This window comes from Erpetoichthys calabaricus, chromosome 3 (genome assembly GCF_900747795.2).
Source record: "Erpetoichthys calabaricus chromosome 3, fErpCal1.3, whole genome shotgun sequence".
NCBI classification, from domain to species: domain Eukaryota; kingdom Metazoa; phylum Chordata; class Cladistia; order Polypteriformes; family Polypteridae; genus Erpetoichthys; species Erpetoichthys calabaricus.
The window spans coordinates 166,494,311-166,511,160 of record NC_041396.2 but is presented as its reverse complement, the minus strand read 5'-3'; the positions used below and the strand labels follow the sequence as shown (position 1 = coordinate 166,511,160).

Here is a 16,850-nt window from a genome sequence, read left to right as displayed (position 1 = left end):
TTCACCTGAATGTAACATATAATCAAGTTGAGATTTAAAAGCTACTATCTTCCATGGGGCTTGGTCACTTATTCCACATTTCTCGATTCCCATTCGTCCTCTTCCATGTCATCCACTATACTGGCCTGCTGAGCGTAATACATCCAACAAGTACTCGAGGTGCTGCCACAACGGTAAAGTAGCTTTACCACCTTTGCGGGAGCCACCTGTGTCTTTACAACAGCTTCTTACACAGCAAACATCAGAAGCTAAAAATTATCGTGAACACATTCAAGAATACAACTCTTCTCTAGCGTTTGCTTCCATGGGTGCACAGATAACTCAACTTCCTGGCCATGGACCATACTGTTTTAAAATACACGGGCAAATTTATCACCAAATCTCTCCACTATACACTAACACTTCTACCTCTCCAGGATATGGACAGTTGTATGTTTTTGACACAGCGCAAGCTACTGAAGTATGCTTACAAAATAAAGCAAACTCTGTATGCAGTGAAAATTTACTTCTCCAGCTAGATTCCATGCTCAGAACCATCAACCCCTTCGCTACATCATACAAACACAGGCATGAAATCGCTTAGTCCAATCCAAGAGCATCTGTACGAATGGTTTTCAAGGAAAACCCTAGGCAGGATTTACGACAATACAAGGCCCCAACATGTCACACCGATGTTGCAGCGATTTTCGTCGGATTAGATGGCGAACAGCCTTCCGAAAGGGTCATTTGCATCTATCCCATAGGCAGCTCCTGTAAACAGATTTCCACGCTCAATATGATTTGCGATCCTATGGTTTACCCGCTTGTATTCCCTTACAGAGACATTGGCTGGCACAAAGATTTACATGTTCCTGATTAAAGACCCGCCAAGTGAATAAGGCTTACTCAATGCTAATTTTATGCATACAGATTAGCAATGAGGAATACATTTAGTATTTTGCACTCCAGCTGCAAACTATTCCAACAGTACGTCGTAGATGCGTATGTTTAAACAGAGGGCGCCCGTCTCAACTATTTCCGATTACATCAACAAGATCTGTGCGTGGAACAATACAAAAGACTTTCAGACGCACTGCAAGCAAATGCTGAAAATAACGTACATGTAGGCAAAATGATCATATTACCATCCACATTTTCAGGAAGTCCAAGATACATGCAACAAAACTATCAGGATGCCATGGCCATAGTACGTAAATTCGGAAAGCCTAATTTATTTATCACTTTCACATGTAATCCTGCTTGGCCGGAAATTCTACATGCACACTGCGTCTATCAAGAAGTATTTATTTCTTCTTGATTTCTGAATTCCTTTCTCACCGTTTTCCGTTCCTATTCTTACACCACCGTATACTACAGTGGGCGTCGGCTAGTTCTGCAATATACCGGTAATACTGTATGATAGGCTAAAATGATTCAATAGTTACTATGTAGACCTGTTTCCAAGATCTTTATTTTTAGTAGGTAATTGAAGGCAGATTCAAGTACTAAGAAAGTTATTAAAAATAAAGGGTGCTGGACTTGGTTATAGGAAAGTAGGCGTGAAGGACAGTGCCTTGGCACTTGGTCTCACAAATTAAACAATCCTAATGCTTGTTCCTGCACTATGTGCTTCTAGGAAACTACAGTATAGCACAAGTGGAAAATTGTACTGTTATACCGTGATGTGTATATTTTAGCTGTTAATGCTTTCCAGTTTATATGAACATTGCCAGCAGCAACAGCCCCCATAGTTGCCACCCTATCCCAGACTAAATATTTATTACCACTTTTATTGTGAAGCATATTCATAATAACTTAACCACTTGGAGAACTGGAATTCATGTTCAAGATTCAGCATTTCACATATTTGAGCCTTCCATTTAATTTCATTATTTAGTAGACCAGCCCAAAAAAAAAAACATGTTCTTAGCAATGTTAATGGATCTGTATACCTGAATTTGCACAGTATTTTAAATGTCTTACTATAAATTTTATGGTGATGACCTGTACAGCTTTGCAACAAAGTACCTGGCTGGCAGCAGAGTAATTATTGCTGATGGGTCAACCATTATGCTACAGCTTAAAAAAAGATACATTTATAAATATACATTTGTCAAAAAAGAAGCACTTGACATAGGCTTATTGCATGTTACAAAAGGAAGCAATTGAAATGTCCTCATTGTTTACATTATTTATATTGTTTAATATAGTTTTGCACAAATTCATTTTCATTGTTTCAGTTATTGGAGCTTTTGTAATATTCTCCAGTTCAAAGTTTTTCTTGTACTCACATAATTTAATCATTGCATAAAATTTGTGTTATTGCTCATATGTACCTAATAAAGTGACCACTTAAAATACACCAATAAATTGTTATAAAGTGTTTGTTCCAAAATGAAACATTTCTGAGCAAATGAGTTTGACTTGGAATGTCATCCAGTTTATTTATTTATTTTGCATAATTTCTTTTTCTTCATGTCTGTGTGGATTTTTCTTTGTTCTACTCTAGGTAGTTTCACTGAAAGTTACTCCAGTTTTCCTTCCACATGTGAAAGATGTTCAGGTTAGGTAGATTGATAACTTAAAATTGGTTCATTGTCAGCGACTGTTGGTTTGTGCTTATTAGCCATTATGGATGGTTCCCCATGTACAACTGGTTTCTTCCTTTTGCTGAATGCAGCAGGGATTGGCTTCAACGCCTTACAGCCCTTGGGTTTATTTAAGTGAGCTAAACATTTAATGGATATAGCCTTTGCTTTAGTATCCCTAGAATATGCACATTTTAGGTGAATTTTAATAATAGTTTTTGCTTTTATGTTCTGTCTGTGCTTTTGCCATAGCTTCTCCTGAAGATGGGAGGGAGTCAATACATCTAAACACCTCTGAAATTATCTGCTGTGAATGGTGCTGTGCCAAGAAGTTACCAGTTATATTTTTTCAGACCACTCCTGAGGCTTGTTTAAGACTACAGACGCAATTAAAAATGACAAAAGAAAAGGGAAATGGATGGTATGACTGCAAAGGATCAAGTAAGTGTAATATGACATTGTATATGGACATAATAATAACAACTATATACTGGCTTAAGTAATTTTTTTTCTTGTTTCAAAAAGGGTATTGTGTTCCAAAATACTGGTTTCATTTTGCCTTTGTATGGTAATCTCAGTCTTCACATGGTTTTAACTAGTTTTCAGTCAAGCCATTAAAATATCAAAGCTGAAGATACTAAATGCTGGAAATTAGCCAGAAGAATAAAATATGCATTAGGATGTATATTATTTTTTTTTATCTTTTTAGGTAAAGGCAGATGATAATTTCACAACACAAGTAGTAAAGGAGGATACCATATTAAAGCAAGTTCCCAGGATCCCTGAATATATTGATTAGTATATATTTTGTGAAGGTGAATGTGATCATGCATCGACAAAGGGGACTGCCATTTGTGGAAGTCATAGTTGAAACTAAACATGTTCCACAGTTTAGGAAGACTTCATTTAAAATTAAATGTAAAAATTTAAAATTTGTAAAGTTGACATATTTTTATGAGGCAATATAGAGTAAAAAGTGATTCTATGGAATTACAAATTACAGCAGCCCAGGTAAGCAGAGAGCTGAGGAGACTTTGTGCCAACAAAGCAGCGGGTCCAGATGGAATATCGCCACGACTGCTGAAGGCCTGTGCATTGGAGCTGGGAAGTCCTCTAAAGTGCATCTTCAACCTGAGCCTGGAACAGGGGAGAGTCCCGAGGCTTTGGAAAACATCTTGCATCACCCCAGTCCCAAAGGTATCACATCCTAGTGAGCTGAGTGACTTCCAGCCTGTCGCTCTGACGTCGCATGTGATGAAAACCATGGAGCGGCTGCTGCTTCACCACCTGAGGCCACAGGTCCGTCACGCCCTCGACCCTCTGCAGTTCACATACCAGAAGAAGGTGGGAGCGGAGGATGCCATCATCTACATGCTACACCGATCCCTCTCCCACTTGGACAGAGGCAGTGGTGCTGTAAGAATTATGTTTCTGGACTTCTCTAGCACCTTCAGCACCATCCAACCTCTGCTCCTTAGGGACAAGCTTACAGAGATGGGAGTAGATTCATACCTTGTAGCATGGATCATGGACTATCTTAAAGACAGACCTCAGTATGTGTGTCTCGGGAACTGCAAGTGTGACATTGTGGTGAGCAACACAGGAGTGCCGCAGGGGACTGTACTTTCTCCGGTCCTGTTCAGCCTATATACATCGGACTTCCAATACAACTCGGAGTCCTGCCACGTGCAAAAGTTCGCTGACGACACTGCTATCGTGGGCTACATCAGGAATGGGCAGGAGGAGGAGTATAGGGACCTAATCAAGGACTTTGTTAAATGGTGTGACTCAAACCACCTACACCTGAACACCAGCAAAACCAAGGAACTTGTGGTGGATTTTAGGAGGCCCAGGCCCCTCATGGACCCTGTGATCATCAGAGGTGACTGTGTGTAGAGGGTGCAGACCTATAAATACCTGGGAGTGCAGCTGGATGATAAATTGGACTGGACTGCCAATACCGATGCTCTGTGTAAGAAAGGACAGAGCCAACTATACTTCCTTAGAAGGCTGCATCCTTCAACATCTGCAATAAGATGCTGCAGATGTTCTATCAGACGGTTGTGGCGTGTGCCCTCTTCTATGTGGTGGTGTGCTGGGGAGGCAGCATAAAGAAGGACGCCTCACGACTGGACAAACTGGTGAGGAAGGCAGGCTCTATTGTAGGCATGGAGCTGGACAGTGACATCCGTGGCAGAGCGACGGGCACTGAGCAGGCTCCTGTCAATAATGGAGAATCCACTGCATCCACTGAACAGTATCATCTCCAGACAGAGGAGCAGCTTCAGCGACAGACTGCTGTCACTGTCCTGCTCCACTGACAGACTGAGGAGATCGTTCCTCCCCCACACTATGCATATCTATCTATGTATCTATCTATGTATCTGTCTGTCTGTCTGGCCAATGTGAATATATCATACACGGTGGAAAACCAATGCATTTTTATGCAATGTTAGTCCCATTAGCAAAAACTAAAACAATCCATGTTCTTAATGAAAGAATCATTTGGTTAACTAAAACTAATGTAAAAACAAGAATGTCAGCAACAAGAAATGTCTTAAAATAAATATGAGTACTGTAGAACCCTGATTATCTAGGGTAATGATGCTAACTTAGAAAACTCTTTTAAAATGGATGACAATGGCCATTTTGTATTAAAAATTACGCATTTAAAAGATTTTGACATTTTTATATGGTACAGTATAATTTTTAGGCCAGTTTTAATACCGTAGTGAGTTTAATGTTCATCACCTCCATGCTATAGTGTTTGACAGTTGCCTTGGCATTAAAATGTTGACAGGTGTAGTGTGTTCCTGCAGAGCAATATACACAGTGGCTATTTCAATGGCATTTAGAATTTCTGTATGAGAAATCTTGTGTGAATTTTCTATGCAGACCTCATTGTTGTATAAACACAAAAATCCTTAGTAATTGAAACAACAGAGAGTGTGTACATGGTCAGTGCTGACGACACACTGATAGAAGTGGAAGGGTGCAGTTGGGGATGTATGAGTGAGTGATGCCCACAGTCACCAGCTTCTCAGGGCAAAGTTTTTATAAATTATAAAAAAACTAGTGTATCATACTTATAGGTTCGCTTTGAATAATGAGAACCTTGATTAAATGAATCACAGAGAATCTGTGGTTCTACTTTATATGTGTGTTTGCTTAAAATGTGTTGCAGGTTAAAGTGATAAATTATATTGATTATAATTTGATTTTTGCATTTTTTTGGATTATACTGGAAGCCTTAAACTAATGCATTTTCATGAAAAAAAAAGTCACAGACAGTAAAATTGTATATATTAACATGGATTATATACTAAATAACAACAGTAAAAAAATTGTTTTTTCTAAAACTCAGATTAAACAAAAAATGAAATCAAAAACTAAATACAAATTAAAACTAAAAAAATATCTTGACTAGAACTTGACCCATTTTAATTCATGTTGTGCCTTAGAGTCACTGCTGTATACAGATTTATTCCTGCTTTTTGAAAATAATCCATAACTGAAATACCCATAGCCTCGACATCTCCCTTGTTGCTAAAATAACACCAAGGAACAGACACAGTTCAATAATAACATTACTCATAAAAAACAACTTAAGACATTTTCCCTTCATTAAATATGAAGTTGGTTAAAGTTTAGAAACACAAGTGCAATAGAACAATGTGTAATAAATGGTGGTGAGCTTGGCTGGAGGAATATAGAAGTGAAGGACAACACCTTGGCACTTCAGGTTGCAAATTAAATTAACCTTGTTTCTGTACTGTTTTTATAAGAATCTGCATGTGGCATGAGTGAAAAAAATTTGTTATGGCATGGCGTGGATCAAATGCAAAATCCAGTTATTCATGCTGTTCAGTGTACATTCATAGTTCACTGCCTGTAGCAAAAGCTTCTTCTGTGACTACACAAACTATATTGCTAAATTAATTTTGAGTATGTGTGACCTGTGTTTCACAATAATTCAGCCATTAATTGACTTGTATAAAAAAGAAAAAAGAGGCAACATCTTCGTCCTCATTTTTGTCTGCTTAAAAAGAAAACAGTACTTTAAAGAGTGCTTAGAAATACTGCAGAATTTTATTTATATTTCAGAAATTCTTCACTTGTTTATAATAGCAGTTTATTTTGTAGTTATTTTCATTATTTGATTTGATGATTCTTGACCGGCCAGCAATTTGAGTTACAGCTGTTTTCTTCATTTATTTAATTGGTCATTTTTGTTTTTATAACTTTGGTGGGGTGGGAGAGGCTGAAATTCATTGTTTACAATTTTATTTAGAGAAATATGTTTAATTTTTTGTTTTGTAGATTCAATTTCATTTGACAAGCTCATGTGTACTGAACCGGTTTTCCTTTCACAAGGGTGCACAAGCTTATTTCCTATATTTAAGCTGTAGAAAGTCTTGTGAGATATAACCGTGAAATGCCTCAAATTTAGGATGCATATGGAAAAACTGTCTTAAATTAGAAGCAATATGATACTGAGGTTAATAATTTATTATTGCATAATAAATCTTCTAAAAGTCCAAAAATAGTCTTGGGATACCCATTTACTCAGTTTAGGACAATATGCGTCAGCAAGGATAACTAGACATACAGTATCTGTCTTAATAAAAGGACAAGTGTCTGTGTGTTCATCTGGTTCTCATGTTTTTATATGTCAATTGATGTGGGATTCATAAAAGCAGTGGTAATATTTGTGATGACCCGTCTGTTGAAATGAGAAATGCAGTGCATTGTATTACTATATGCTTTATAAAATACATTACTATGTATTCCAATGCTAAATATGGTGAAGTTTTTGTTGTTTACTTAGATTTTAAACCATCTTAAACTGGTAGCATAGCTAGTCAATAGTATAAAATGACAACACATTTCAATAATTGTTAAGAAGGCTTATAAATGCCTTTACTTTCTCAGATGTCTGATGAACCTTGAATTTCTCTGTATATTCGAAGTAAGTTTTACAAGTCCAAAGTGGAGTACATCCATACACAACATCCTGCTGTATGGAACCTTCTCAGATCAATATAGTATGATTGCAGGTGGCGTAGATTACAAATGGCACCAAGTAGCCTTCTGTGTAGCATATCCATAACATGCACAGGATTATTAAAGACCTCAGCCTTTGAACTCAGTTGCTTTTCTTACTTCTCCCTTCTGACAAATGGTATTATAGCGTCACTGAAAATTACACCAGTAGTTTCAGTGACAGCTTCTTTACATAGATTATAAGGTAACTAAACAGCTGGTCATAGTACCAAATGCAGTTTGTACTGGTATATATTGTTATAAATTTATGTTGCAGTCTTTAAATACTGTTTTTTGAGGGTGTCACATGTTGGTGTTACATTGTTCTTAATATTCTTAAGAGATCAACAAGTACTATGTGCACATGACAATAAACATGAACTTGAAGAAAAATCTAGTTATAAATGCTAAAAACACTCAAAATAATAATTGTATTTTATGGAGTCTGACAGACAATAATGTGAAGGCTGAAGAGCACTGCCAGACTTCTTTTAAAGTAGCAGAATGTCACAAAAGTGTATTTGTTTTAAAACATTTGTGCAATCTCAAGATGCTGATCAATACTCAATTATAGTCTTGGCTTGAAAAACATTTATGGTATGTTTTAAGGCTTTAGTTTTATTTTGGGGTTCATGCCTTTTGGCCCCAGTCTTATATAGATACATATGTACACACACACATATATATATATATATATATATATATATATATATATATATATATATATATATATAGCAACACATTCAGTATGGGGTGGGTGGAGGTGACTAAGTCAGTATGATCAAGGGGGGGGGGGGTGTTGTATAGTTTAATTAATGTGTATATATCCTTCTTAAGTTGGCATATGCTGGGTTTATGTCCAAGTGTCTGTTGATGGCGTTTTCATCTGATAGCCAAGACTCGGCCAACTCTCTGGCGCTTTTTGTACTGGCCTTAAATTTTACTTTCATTAATCGGAGTCTACACAGCAGACGGCAAAGGAATCAGCATACAATCGACGTAAATCAGAACCCCCACCCCACCTGGCATTCACTCCCGTATCACCATAATGTGTCAGAAGGCACGGCACGCACCCTGACCAAGTGGGGCATCAGAATAGCACATAAACCCACCAACAATCTGCGCATGGTCCTGTTTAATGCTAAAAACAAGAAATCGACAGCCGAAACACGAAACGCAGTTTATAGTATTCCATGCAATTCTTGCTCAGCTGTATACATAGGACAAATGTCAAAAAAAATCTCAACACGTGTACAGGAACATCGCAACGCCGTCAGAAGAAAGGACGCACTATCTTTGATATATGCACATACTAAATTGACAGGACACACATTCAACTGGGACAATGTAAAAGTAAAATTTAAGGCCAGTACAAAAAGCGCCAGAGAGTTGGCCGAGTCTTGGCTATCAGATGAAAATGCCATCAACAGATACTTGGACATAAACCCAGCATATGCCAACTTAAGAAGGACATATACACATTAATTAAACTATACAACCCCCCCCCCCCCCCCCTTGATCATACTGACTTAGTCACCTCCACCCACCCCCCCATTCCCCCCCCCCATACTGAATGTGTTGCTATATATTGCCTTTGATTCTTGTAAGTCTAAGCATTATCCTCTGATGAAGACCCCTGATAGGGGTTGAAAGCTCAGGAATAAAACTATTTTATGATACGTGATTCATTTTTTCTCCCTTTGTGGATCTCCAACTGCAAATATATATATATACAGTGGTGTGAAAAACTATTTGCCCCCTTCCTGATTTCTTATTCTTTTGCATGTTTGTCACACAAAATGTTTCTGATCATCAAACACATTTAACCATTAGTCAAATATAACACAAGTAAACACAAAATGCAGTTTGTAAATGGTGGTTTTTATTATTTAGGGAGAAAAAAAAATCCAAACCTACATGGCCCTGTGTGAAAAAGTAATTGCCCCCTGAACCTAATAACTGGTTGGGCCACCCTTAGCAGCAATAACTGCAATCAAGCGTTTGTGATAACTTGCAATGAGTCTTTTACAGCGCTCTGGAGGAATTTTGGCCCACTCATCTTTGCAAAATTGTTGTAATTCAGCTTTATTTGAGGGTTTTCTAGCATGAACCGCCTTTTTAAGGTCATGCCATAGCATCTCAATTGGATTCAGGTCAGGACTTTGACTAGGCCACTCCAAAGTCTTCATTTTGTTTTTCTTTAGCCATTCAGAGGTGGATTTGCTGGTGTGTTTTGGGTCATTGTCCTGTTGCAGCACCCAAGATCGCTTCAGCTTGAGTTGACGAACAGATGGCCGGACATTCTCCTTCAGGATTTTTTGGTAGACAGTGGAATTCATGGTTCCATCTATCACAGCAAGCCTTCCAGGTCCTGAAGCAGCAAAACAACCCCAGACCATCACACTACCACCACCATATTTTACTGTTGGTATGATGTTCTTTTTCTGAAATGCTGTGTTCCTTTTACGCCAGATGTAACGGGACATTTGCCTTCCAAAAAGTTCAACTTTTGACTCATCAGTCCACAAGGTATTTTCCCAAAAGTCTTGGCAATCATTGAGATGTTTCTTAGCAAAATTGAGACGAGCCCTAATGTTCTTTTTGCTTAACAGTGGTTTGCGTCTTGGACATCTGCCATGCAGGCCGTTTTTGCCCAGTCTCTTTCTTATGGTGGAGTCGTGAACACTGACCTTAATTGAGGCAAGTGAGGCCTGCAGTTCTTTAGACGTTGTCCTGGGGTCTTTTGTGACCTCTCGGATGAGTCGTCTCTGCGCTCTTGGAGTAATTTTGGTCGGCCGGCCACTCCTGGGAAGGTTCACCACTGTTCCATGTTTTTGCCATTTGTGGATAATGGCTCTCACTGTGGTTCGCTGGAGTCCCAAAGCTTTAGAAATGGCTTTATAACCTTTACCAGACTGATAGATCTCAATTACTTCTGTTCTCATTTGTTCCTGAATTTCTTTGGATCTTGGCATGATGTCTAGCTTTTGAGGTGCTTTTGGTCTACTTCTCTGTGTCAGGCAGCTCCTATTTAAGTGATTTCTTGATTGAAACAGGTGTGGCAGTAATCAGGCCTGGGGGTGGCTACGGAAATTGAACTCAGGTGTGATACACCACAGTTAGGTTATTTTTTAACAAGGGGGCAATTACTTTTTCACACAGGGCCATGTAGGTTTGGATTTTTTTTCTCCCTAAATAATAAAAACCACCATTTACAAACTGCATTTTGTGTTTACTTGTGTTATATTTGACTAATGGTTAAATGTGTTTGATGATCAGAAACATTTTGTGTGACAAACATGCAAAAGAATAAGAAATCAGGAAGGGGGCAAATAGTTTTTCACACCACTGTATATATATATATATATATATATATATATATATATATATATATATATATATATAATATAAAAATATAATATACAGTATATATAGTTTATGTAATGTAGTTGTTTTGCACAAATTCATTTTCTTGTTGTATTTATTGCATGTTCTGTAATAACCCCTAGGTCAAGGTTTATTGATCCAGGATTTTTCTTGCTTTATTTAAAACATTATTGTTTTATTGACACAGTTCATTTGAATTTTTTTTCCTCTCTTCCCAGGTCCAGATGAACAGTACATTGTTTTGATATTTGAGAGTGGTTTAAATCCATATGCTCAAGCAATGCTAACTGAAATATTTAAAAAAATTGGGAATGCAAATGGGATTGATAATTTTTTGGTCAGTATTTCATTTGTAGAAGCTAATAAAAGACTTGTAAGATTCATTAAAAGATGTGAGGAGCCTTCTCCAAATGACAAGGTAAAAGGACACATTTCATTTTCTAAAACCTATACTTGATATAAAACAGCCTTTTCTCCTGCCTATATATATATATGATAAAAAATTTCAATTGAATTTAAAATAACTTATCTGTCTTTAAACATTCATGGAGAAATAAGATACAAAATATACTGACAATGTTTTCTAACATATTCCATGGTTATTTCTTGTACAGTTAAATGTAGGAGTGGTTGCTAAGTATGCAGATGAACTTTCAATTATGAGGAGCAAATTAGTTTATCTGCATATGCAGTTTTAACTTCAAAGTTGACCTTTTTGCTCATCCGTATGGCTTGCACCACAAATGAGGTGACTTAAGTTATTTTTTCCAGTTTGTCAAGACTTGGATTGTAACAGTTAACCTTGTTGATGGTTACTCATGGGGCACTATTAAATGCAGTAGTTTTGTCATTTCACCCTAAGTGCTTCCATGTTGGAACATAGTATCTGCAAGTGACTGTGTCATTTCATTAAAAAGCAACTCTCACCTCAACAGTATTCGATGAACTCACTAAGAAAATTAATGTGTGTGCTTTATGGAGAAGAAAGGAGTAGTTCCTCTTTTCTAACACAGGGTCATAGGGACTCCTGGCTCTGTTCTGGAAAGTTCTTGCACACAACAGGAAGTCAGTCTCCACTGAAGAATAGTCCATCAAAGGATGCACAAACTTACTATTGACTAATCTGAAGTCTCCAGACAACTTATTGTAGGTGTCTTTGATATTTGGAAAGAAAAAACCCAAACAACATCTATGAGGACACAGGGAGAACATTACAAATTTCCACTTTTAAATGAATACATATGGATGTAAGTTTTGATGATTGAAGTTCTCCAGGATTAGCTGATAGCTCATTTATTCACATTTGTGTTGTATACTACCATTTTGTAAGTCATGGCGTAAGCTACAATTTTGTAATTTTGCCGTATTCTACATTAAGAGAAAAATCAGTAACATATCTCAGATTTATTATTTTGTAAATTTAATGTGGTATACAAACTTTTTTTCATACAGTGGTGCCTCGTACTTCGAACTTAATTCATTTCAGGAGGCCATTTGAACTCTGAATTGTTCGAAGTCCGAATCAGTTTTCTCCTTTAGAAATAATGGAAGGTGAATTAATCTATTCCCAGACCCTAACAAAACACCCATTTTGATAAACTTAAACTGCAAATACACATTATTTAAAGTAAAAATAACTCCATTAAAAGCCGTAAATAATAAATTAAAACAATAAATAAAATATTTAAATGCTGTATAATAAAATGAAAATTGCTTTTACTGTACAAACAAACTTACATGGCACCTTTAATATTCACGCAAGAACAAAGAGCTGTTTTATGTACAAAGTGAAATCCACATGAATATTGCTGGACTTGACAGCTTGCTTTTTTAAGGAAGGTAAGGAGTGCGCTTTCTCTACAGTTGGAACATACCCTTATAAAATGTGGACAACCACTACAGTAACCACCCAAGAGGTACTGCTGTCTCCCTCCACTCAATATTGAAGAGGCATGCTACACTAGAGATTACTTTATCTGTGTTGGTCTGAATAATGGTTCAGATTTTAATTTGCTCATAAACTGATCATCAAAGTTCATTGGTACAGTTTTTACATAATGAAATTTATAAGCTTTCAGGATAATGTTAAAGGTTGGCTCATTTTTACTGAAAGTATACAAAGTTGTATTTATAAAGCTCAATATTGAAATCAGTAATCAAATTGTTTATTTTTAGGTTGAAAGGCTAACTAAAAGGTATATGAATAAAGATCACATTTTTAATGATAATTTGGCAAAACTGCACAAAGTAATTTTAAACAATTTTGCGGAAGTTGAAATAGAAATTTCAGCAGTATGATTTGAAATGAGCAGTTTGCTTTTTAACACTATATCTTGAATTATAACTTCTTCTTTGCTGTTTGCATTTGTTTTTCATTTATTGCCTCTATGTCAGACAAATGTTGCTAATGCATTCTTATGGCTGGAACTAGTGACAAATATTTATCTTCTCATTCTGTGCTCTAAGGTCTCAAGTGTTATTTAAATATTCATGATTTCTGTTTTGTTACAGTCTTCAGATTCAAGTATTAAGCCTCAAATGTTTTCAACACACATACGTGCAACTGCACAATTCTTTGATGACGATGAAGAAACATCTGATTCACAACCTGTATTTTCAGGCCCGATTGAAAAGTAAGCTATTACTTATTCTTATACATTTTATATGAATATATAAATGATAATTAAAAATTTCACCAATTAAAGAGTAACATTTTTACTTGTATTCCATCAGGTTAATAGTCTATCCTCCCCCTCCTGCTAAGGGTGGCATTTCTGTCACAAATGAAGACCTTCATTGCCTAAATGAAGGAGAATTTTTGAATGATGTTATCATTGATTTTTATTTAAAGTAAGTTTATTTTTTGCTTTTATTTTGTTAAAAAATATTAGATGACATTTTGAATGAAGTTAGAGTAGATTTGAATATCTGGCAATACAGAGTTATGCAGATTCACTATAAAACAAGGAAACATTTTCTAGTGAGAAAAACACAAGTCTTTGCAGAAAGATGATACGTATATTATTAGACTTTTACACCATCCTTATTAGAAGGCATATTTACAAACTGTTAGCTTCTAAATGTACACCTAACACCACAATGCACAACCCAAAATGGCAACAACTGAGAAACACAGCAGACTTTGAAGTGACATAGCACCTCACAGATCACCACACTATCTGTGTTATTTTCAGTTTTAACACTAGAATCCCTGAAGCCTACGAAAAAACTCGTTTTTGTTTTGTAAATGTGTCAATCAGCACAAGCAGCCTGCTGTCCCATCCCCCACTTTAACGGAACACAGCTTGGGCAAAAACTTCTCCCAGCTCAAGCCAAGGCTCCTTAGCTGCGTGTGATATCTGGAGATTTTAATAGGGTAAATAATACAGTATATTGTTATTTGGAATACATGCATTTCATGTGTGTTCCATGTCTACAAAGATCTGGGTAAGTGTAGGATGAAAAGAAATGCAAGAAATGCTGAATACATATGTAAAGCAGAAACTTTTTCCATGTTATACTAATAATGACATGAAGTGTATAATGTGTGAAGACTTTAGTCCAACTATCAAATAAACACATGCACATTTATTCAAGAATATAACCAAAGAAAAAAAGAGCATTCGATTTACATGTGGCTGTCATTGTGTTTAAAAACTCAAGCTCAAATGTCAATCGACAGGGAGTTTACACATGTTCTTGAATGGTGCAGAGGTAAGAACTGCTGCCTTGTAACCCGAAGGTCCCAGGTTAGAGACCGAGTGCTCCACGTTTTGAGTAGTGAAACTCAAAACGGGAAAGGGTGAACAAGGACTTAGAAACATGGAGACGGAGAAAAAAATATAAGACATAAGAACTGTTATTTAGCAGACTTTTTATTTAAATGTTTTGAATTTACAAAAAAAATACAGTTTAGGTTGTTTTCTCCATTCTTTTTACATAACTGGAAATTAATTTATGACAGTTCCAAAATAGCTGTCAGAATATAGTCAACTACTATAAAACTGAGTATTTAATATGATATATATCTGGAATTAAAAATGATCAGATTTAGATGTGAACATTCACATGTCTGCCACAGTATATACCTTGAGAGGGTATGTGCTTTGGAAAATAATCCTTGCCAGTTTACCTTGCAAATAATTAAACATAGCCTCATTTATGCTGGGGCGATTAATGTCCTCAGTCATCCTATCTCTAGACTGTTAATGGAAGCAATATAATTTGAGAAAAATTGTGCAGATATAGAGAGAACATAAAAACTCCACACAGAAGGCAAAGCAGCCAGAATCAATTCTTTACTTGTAACTTGTTGCATGTGTTTTGATTTTTGTTATGCATTTGCTTAGGTACCTATTCCTGGAAAAATTAAAGAATGAAGGTCCTGAAAGGAGTCATGTTTTCAGCTCATTTTTCTACAAGCGCCTTAATCAGAGAGAGAAAAGATCCTTAAGTGAAATAGCTAACCTCACGTAAGTGAATATTAACATTTTTTTTTATCATTTTGGTAAACAAGTGGACTCTTGATGTTAATGTAGAAGTTTTACAAATTTGAGAATTGTTTTTTGAGTTTTAATTTGAACAAACATGATTTAGCTAAATGTTTCGCGCCATTCATATAAAATTGTGACATCTTAAATAGAAATTATAAACAAAAAAACAAAACTGGCCAATATGGAAACAACTTTGTTTGTTGTATTCATCTTTCATTCATACTTTGCAAAATGTCTCTCAGCAATTTTTTAAAATTGCTATAAAGCATCATTCTATGAGATATATAGCATAAAATCAGCACACATAATGACAAATTCTGTGTGTCATCTGATATTTTTTTTCCTTTGTTAACAAATGCATATCATCTATGGGGGAGGAGTGAAAGTTTTAGATTCGTCAAAAATTTGGATCTGCAGTTTTCAATGGATCTTGTCATTTTAGAGTCCCCTGATACAGAAAACATCAATATATCTGATGGATATGTGTGTGTCTGTGTGTCCCAATTTCTCGAGGATGGTCTAGAGCTAAAATGGCTGAATGGAAAAATACTAAACTCGAAACTTAAGCCTGTAATGAGATGATGATGTGCTGATTATTTTTTGAGCCAAATCATGCAAGATAAAGGGGGACTCTGGAGGAGCACTCAAATACCATAATTCTGCAATTAATTATGAATTAATCTCGTCGGTTCTTATTGTAATGACCTATTTTATGGTCAGAAAGGTTAGCATCAGAGCAGTAATTAATTACTGAAATGTTATAGAATAGTCCAGGTAACTTGATTCCTAGGGTGCAAAGCCTACTGACGCTCACATCCAAATTTTTTCTCTCTTAAGTCAATCATAATTATTTAGGAGTCATTGACTAATTTATTGATAACTTTCCGTGCTCTGTTGAATCTTGCAATTATCACAGCATGGTTGCAGTATTTCTGACGATGCTCCACTTAGGAGTTTAGGTAATACTATGAATTTCATCCATTATTGTTATCATTTTGTTAATCTGCCCCTGCACAAATGTATTTTTTTTTCCCAGACTAATATTTGTATTTCCTTATTTGACTTACTCATTTCTTGAGAAAACACGTTTATTTGAATGGGAATATAGTTTTTTGTTTTTCACACAAAAAAAAAAAATGTAATTGAACACACAAAGGACAACTGAATTGCTTAATCAAATCTTTGAATTTAAAAATGTATATTCAAGATCACCCACCACTGCTCTCTATCAAATAAGAGACGTATTGCAGACAGAAATCAGTTTATTGAACACTAGATAAATGTAGCAACTGTTACTTAAGTAATCACAGAATTCTTATTATAAATGTGGAGGAAAAGTTGTTATGATGCTAGCCCATGA

The 16,850-nt window shown here is 36.1% G+C and overlaps 1 protein-coding gene across 8 annotated transcripts in view; it reads left to right on the top strand.

Moving 5' to 3' along the window:
• senp6a (SUMO specific peptidase 6a) overlaps nt 1-16,850 on the top strand; it is a 162,090-nt gene that overhangs the window by 102,681 nt on the left and 42,559 nt on the right. For all 8 annotated transcript variants that reach the window (XM_028797497.2, XM_051925555.1, XM_028797491.2 and 5 more), the window contains 5 exons: nt 2,820-3,008; nt 11,216-11,415; nt 13,509-13,630; nt 13,731-13,847; nt 15,347-15,469. In XM_028797497.2, coding sequence (XP_028653330.1) covers nt 2,820-3,008; nt 11,216-11,415; nt 13,509-13,630; nt 13,731-13,847; nt 15,347-15,469 — 751 coding nt within the window. The remainder of the gene's footprint in view (nt 1-2,819; nt 3,009-11,215; nt 11,416-13,508; nt 13,631-13,730; nt 13,848-15,346; nt 15,470-16,850) is intronic.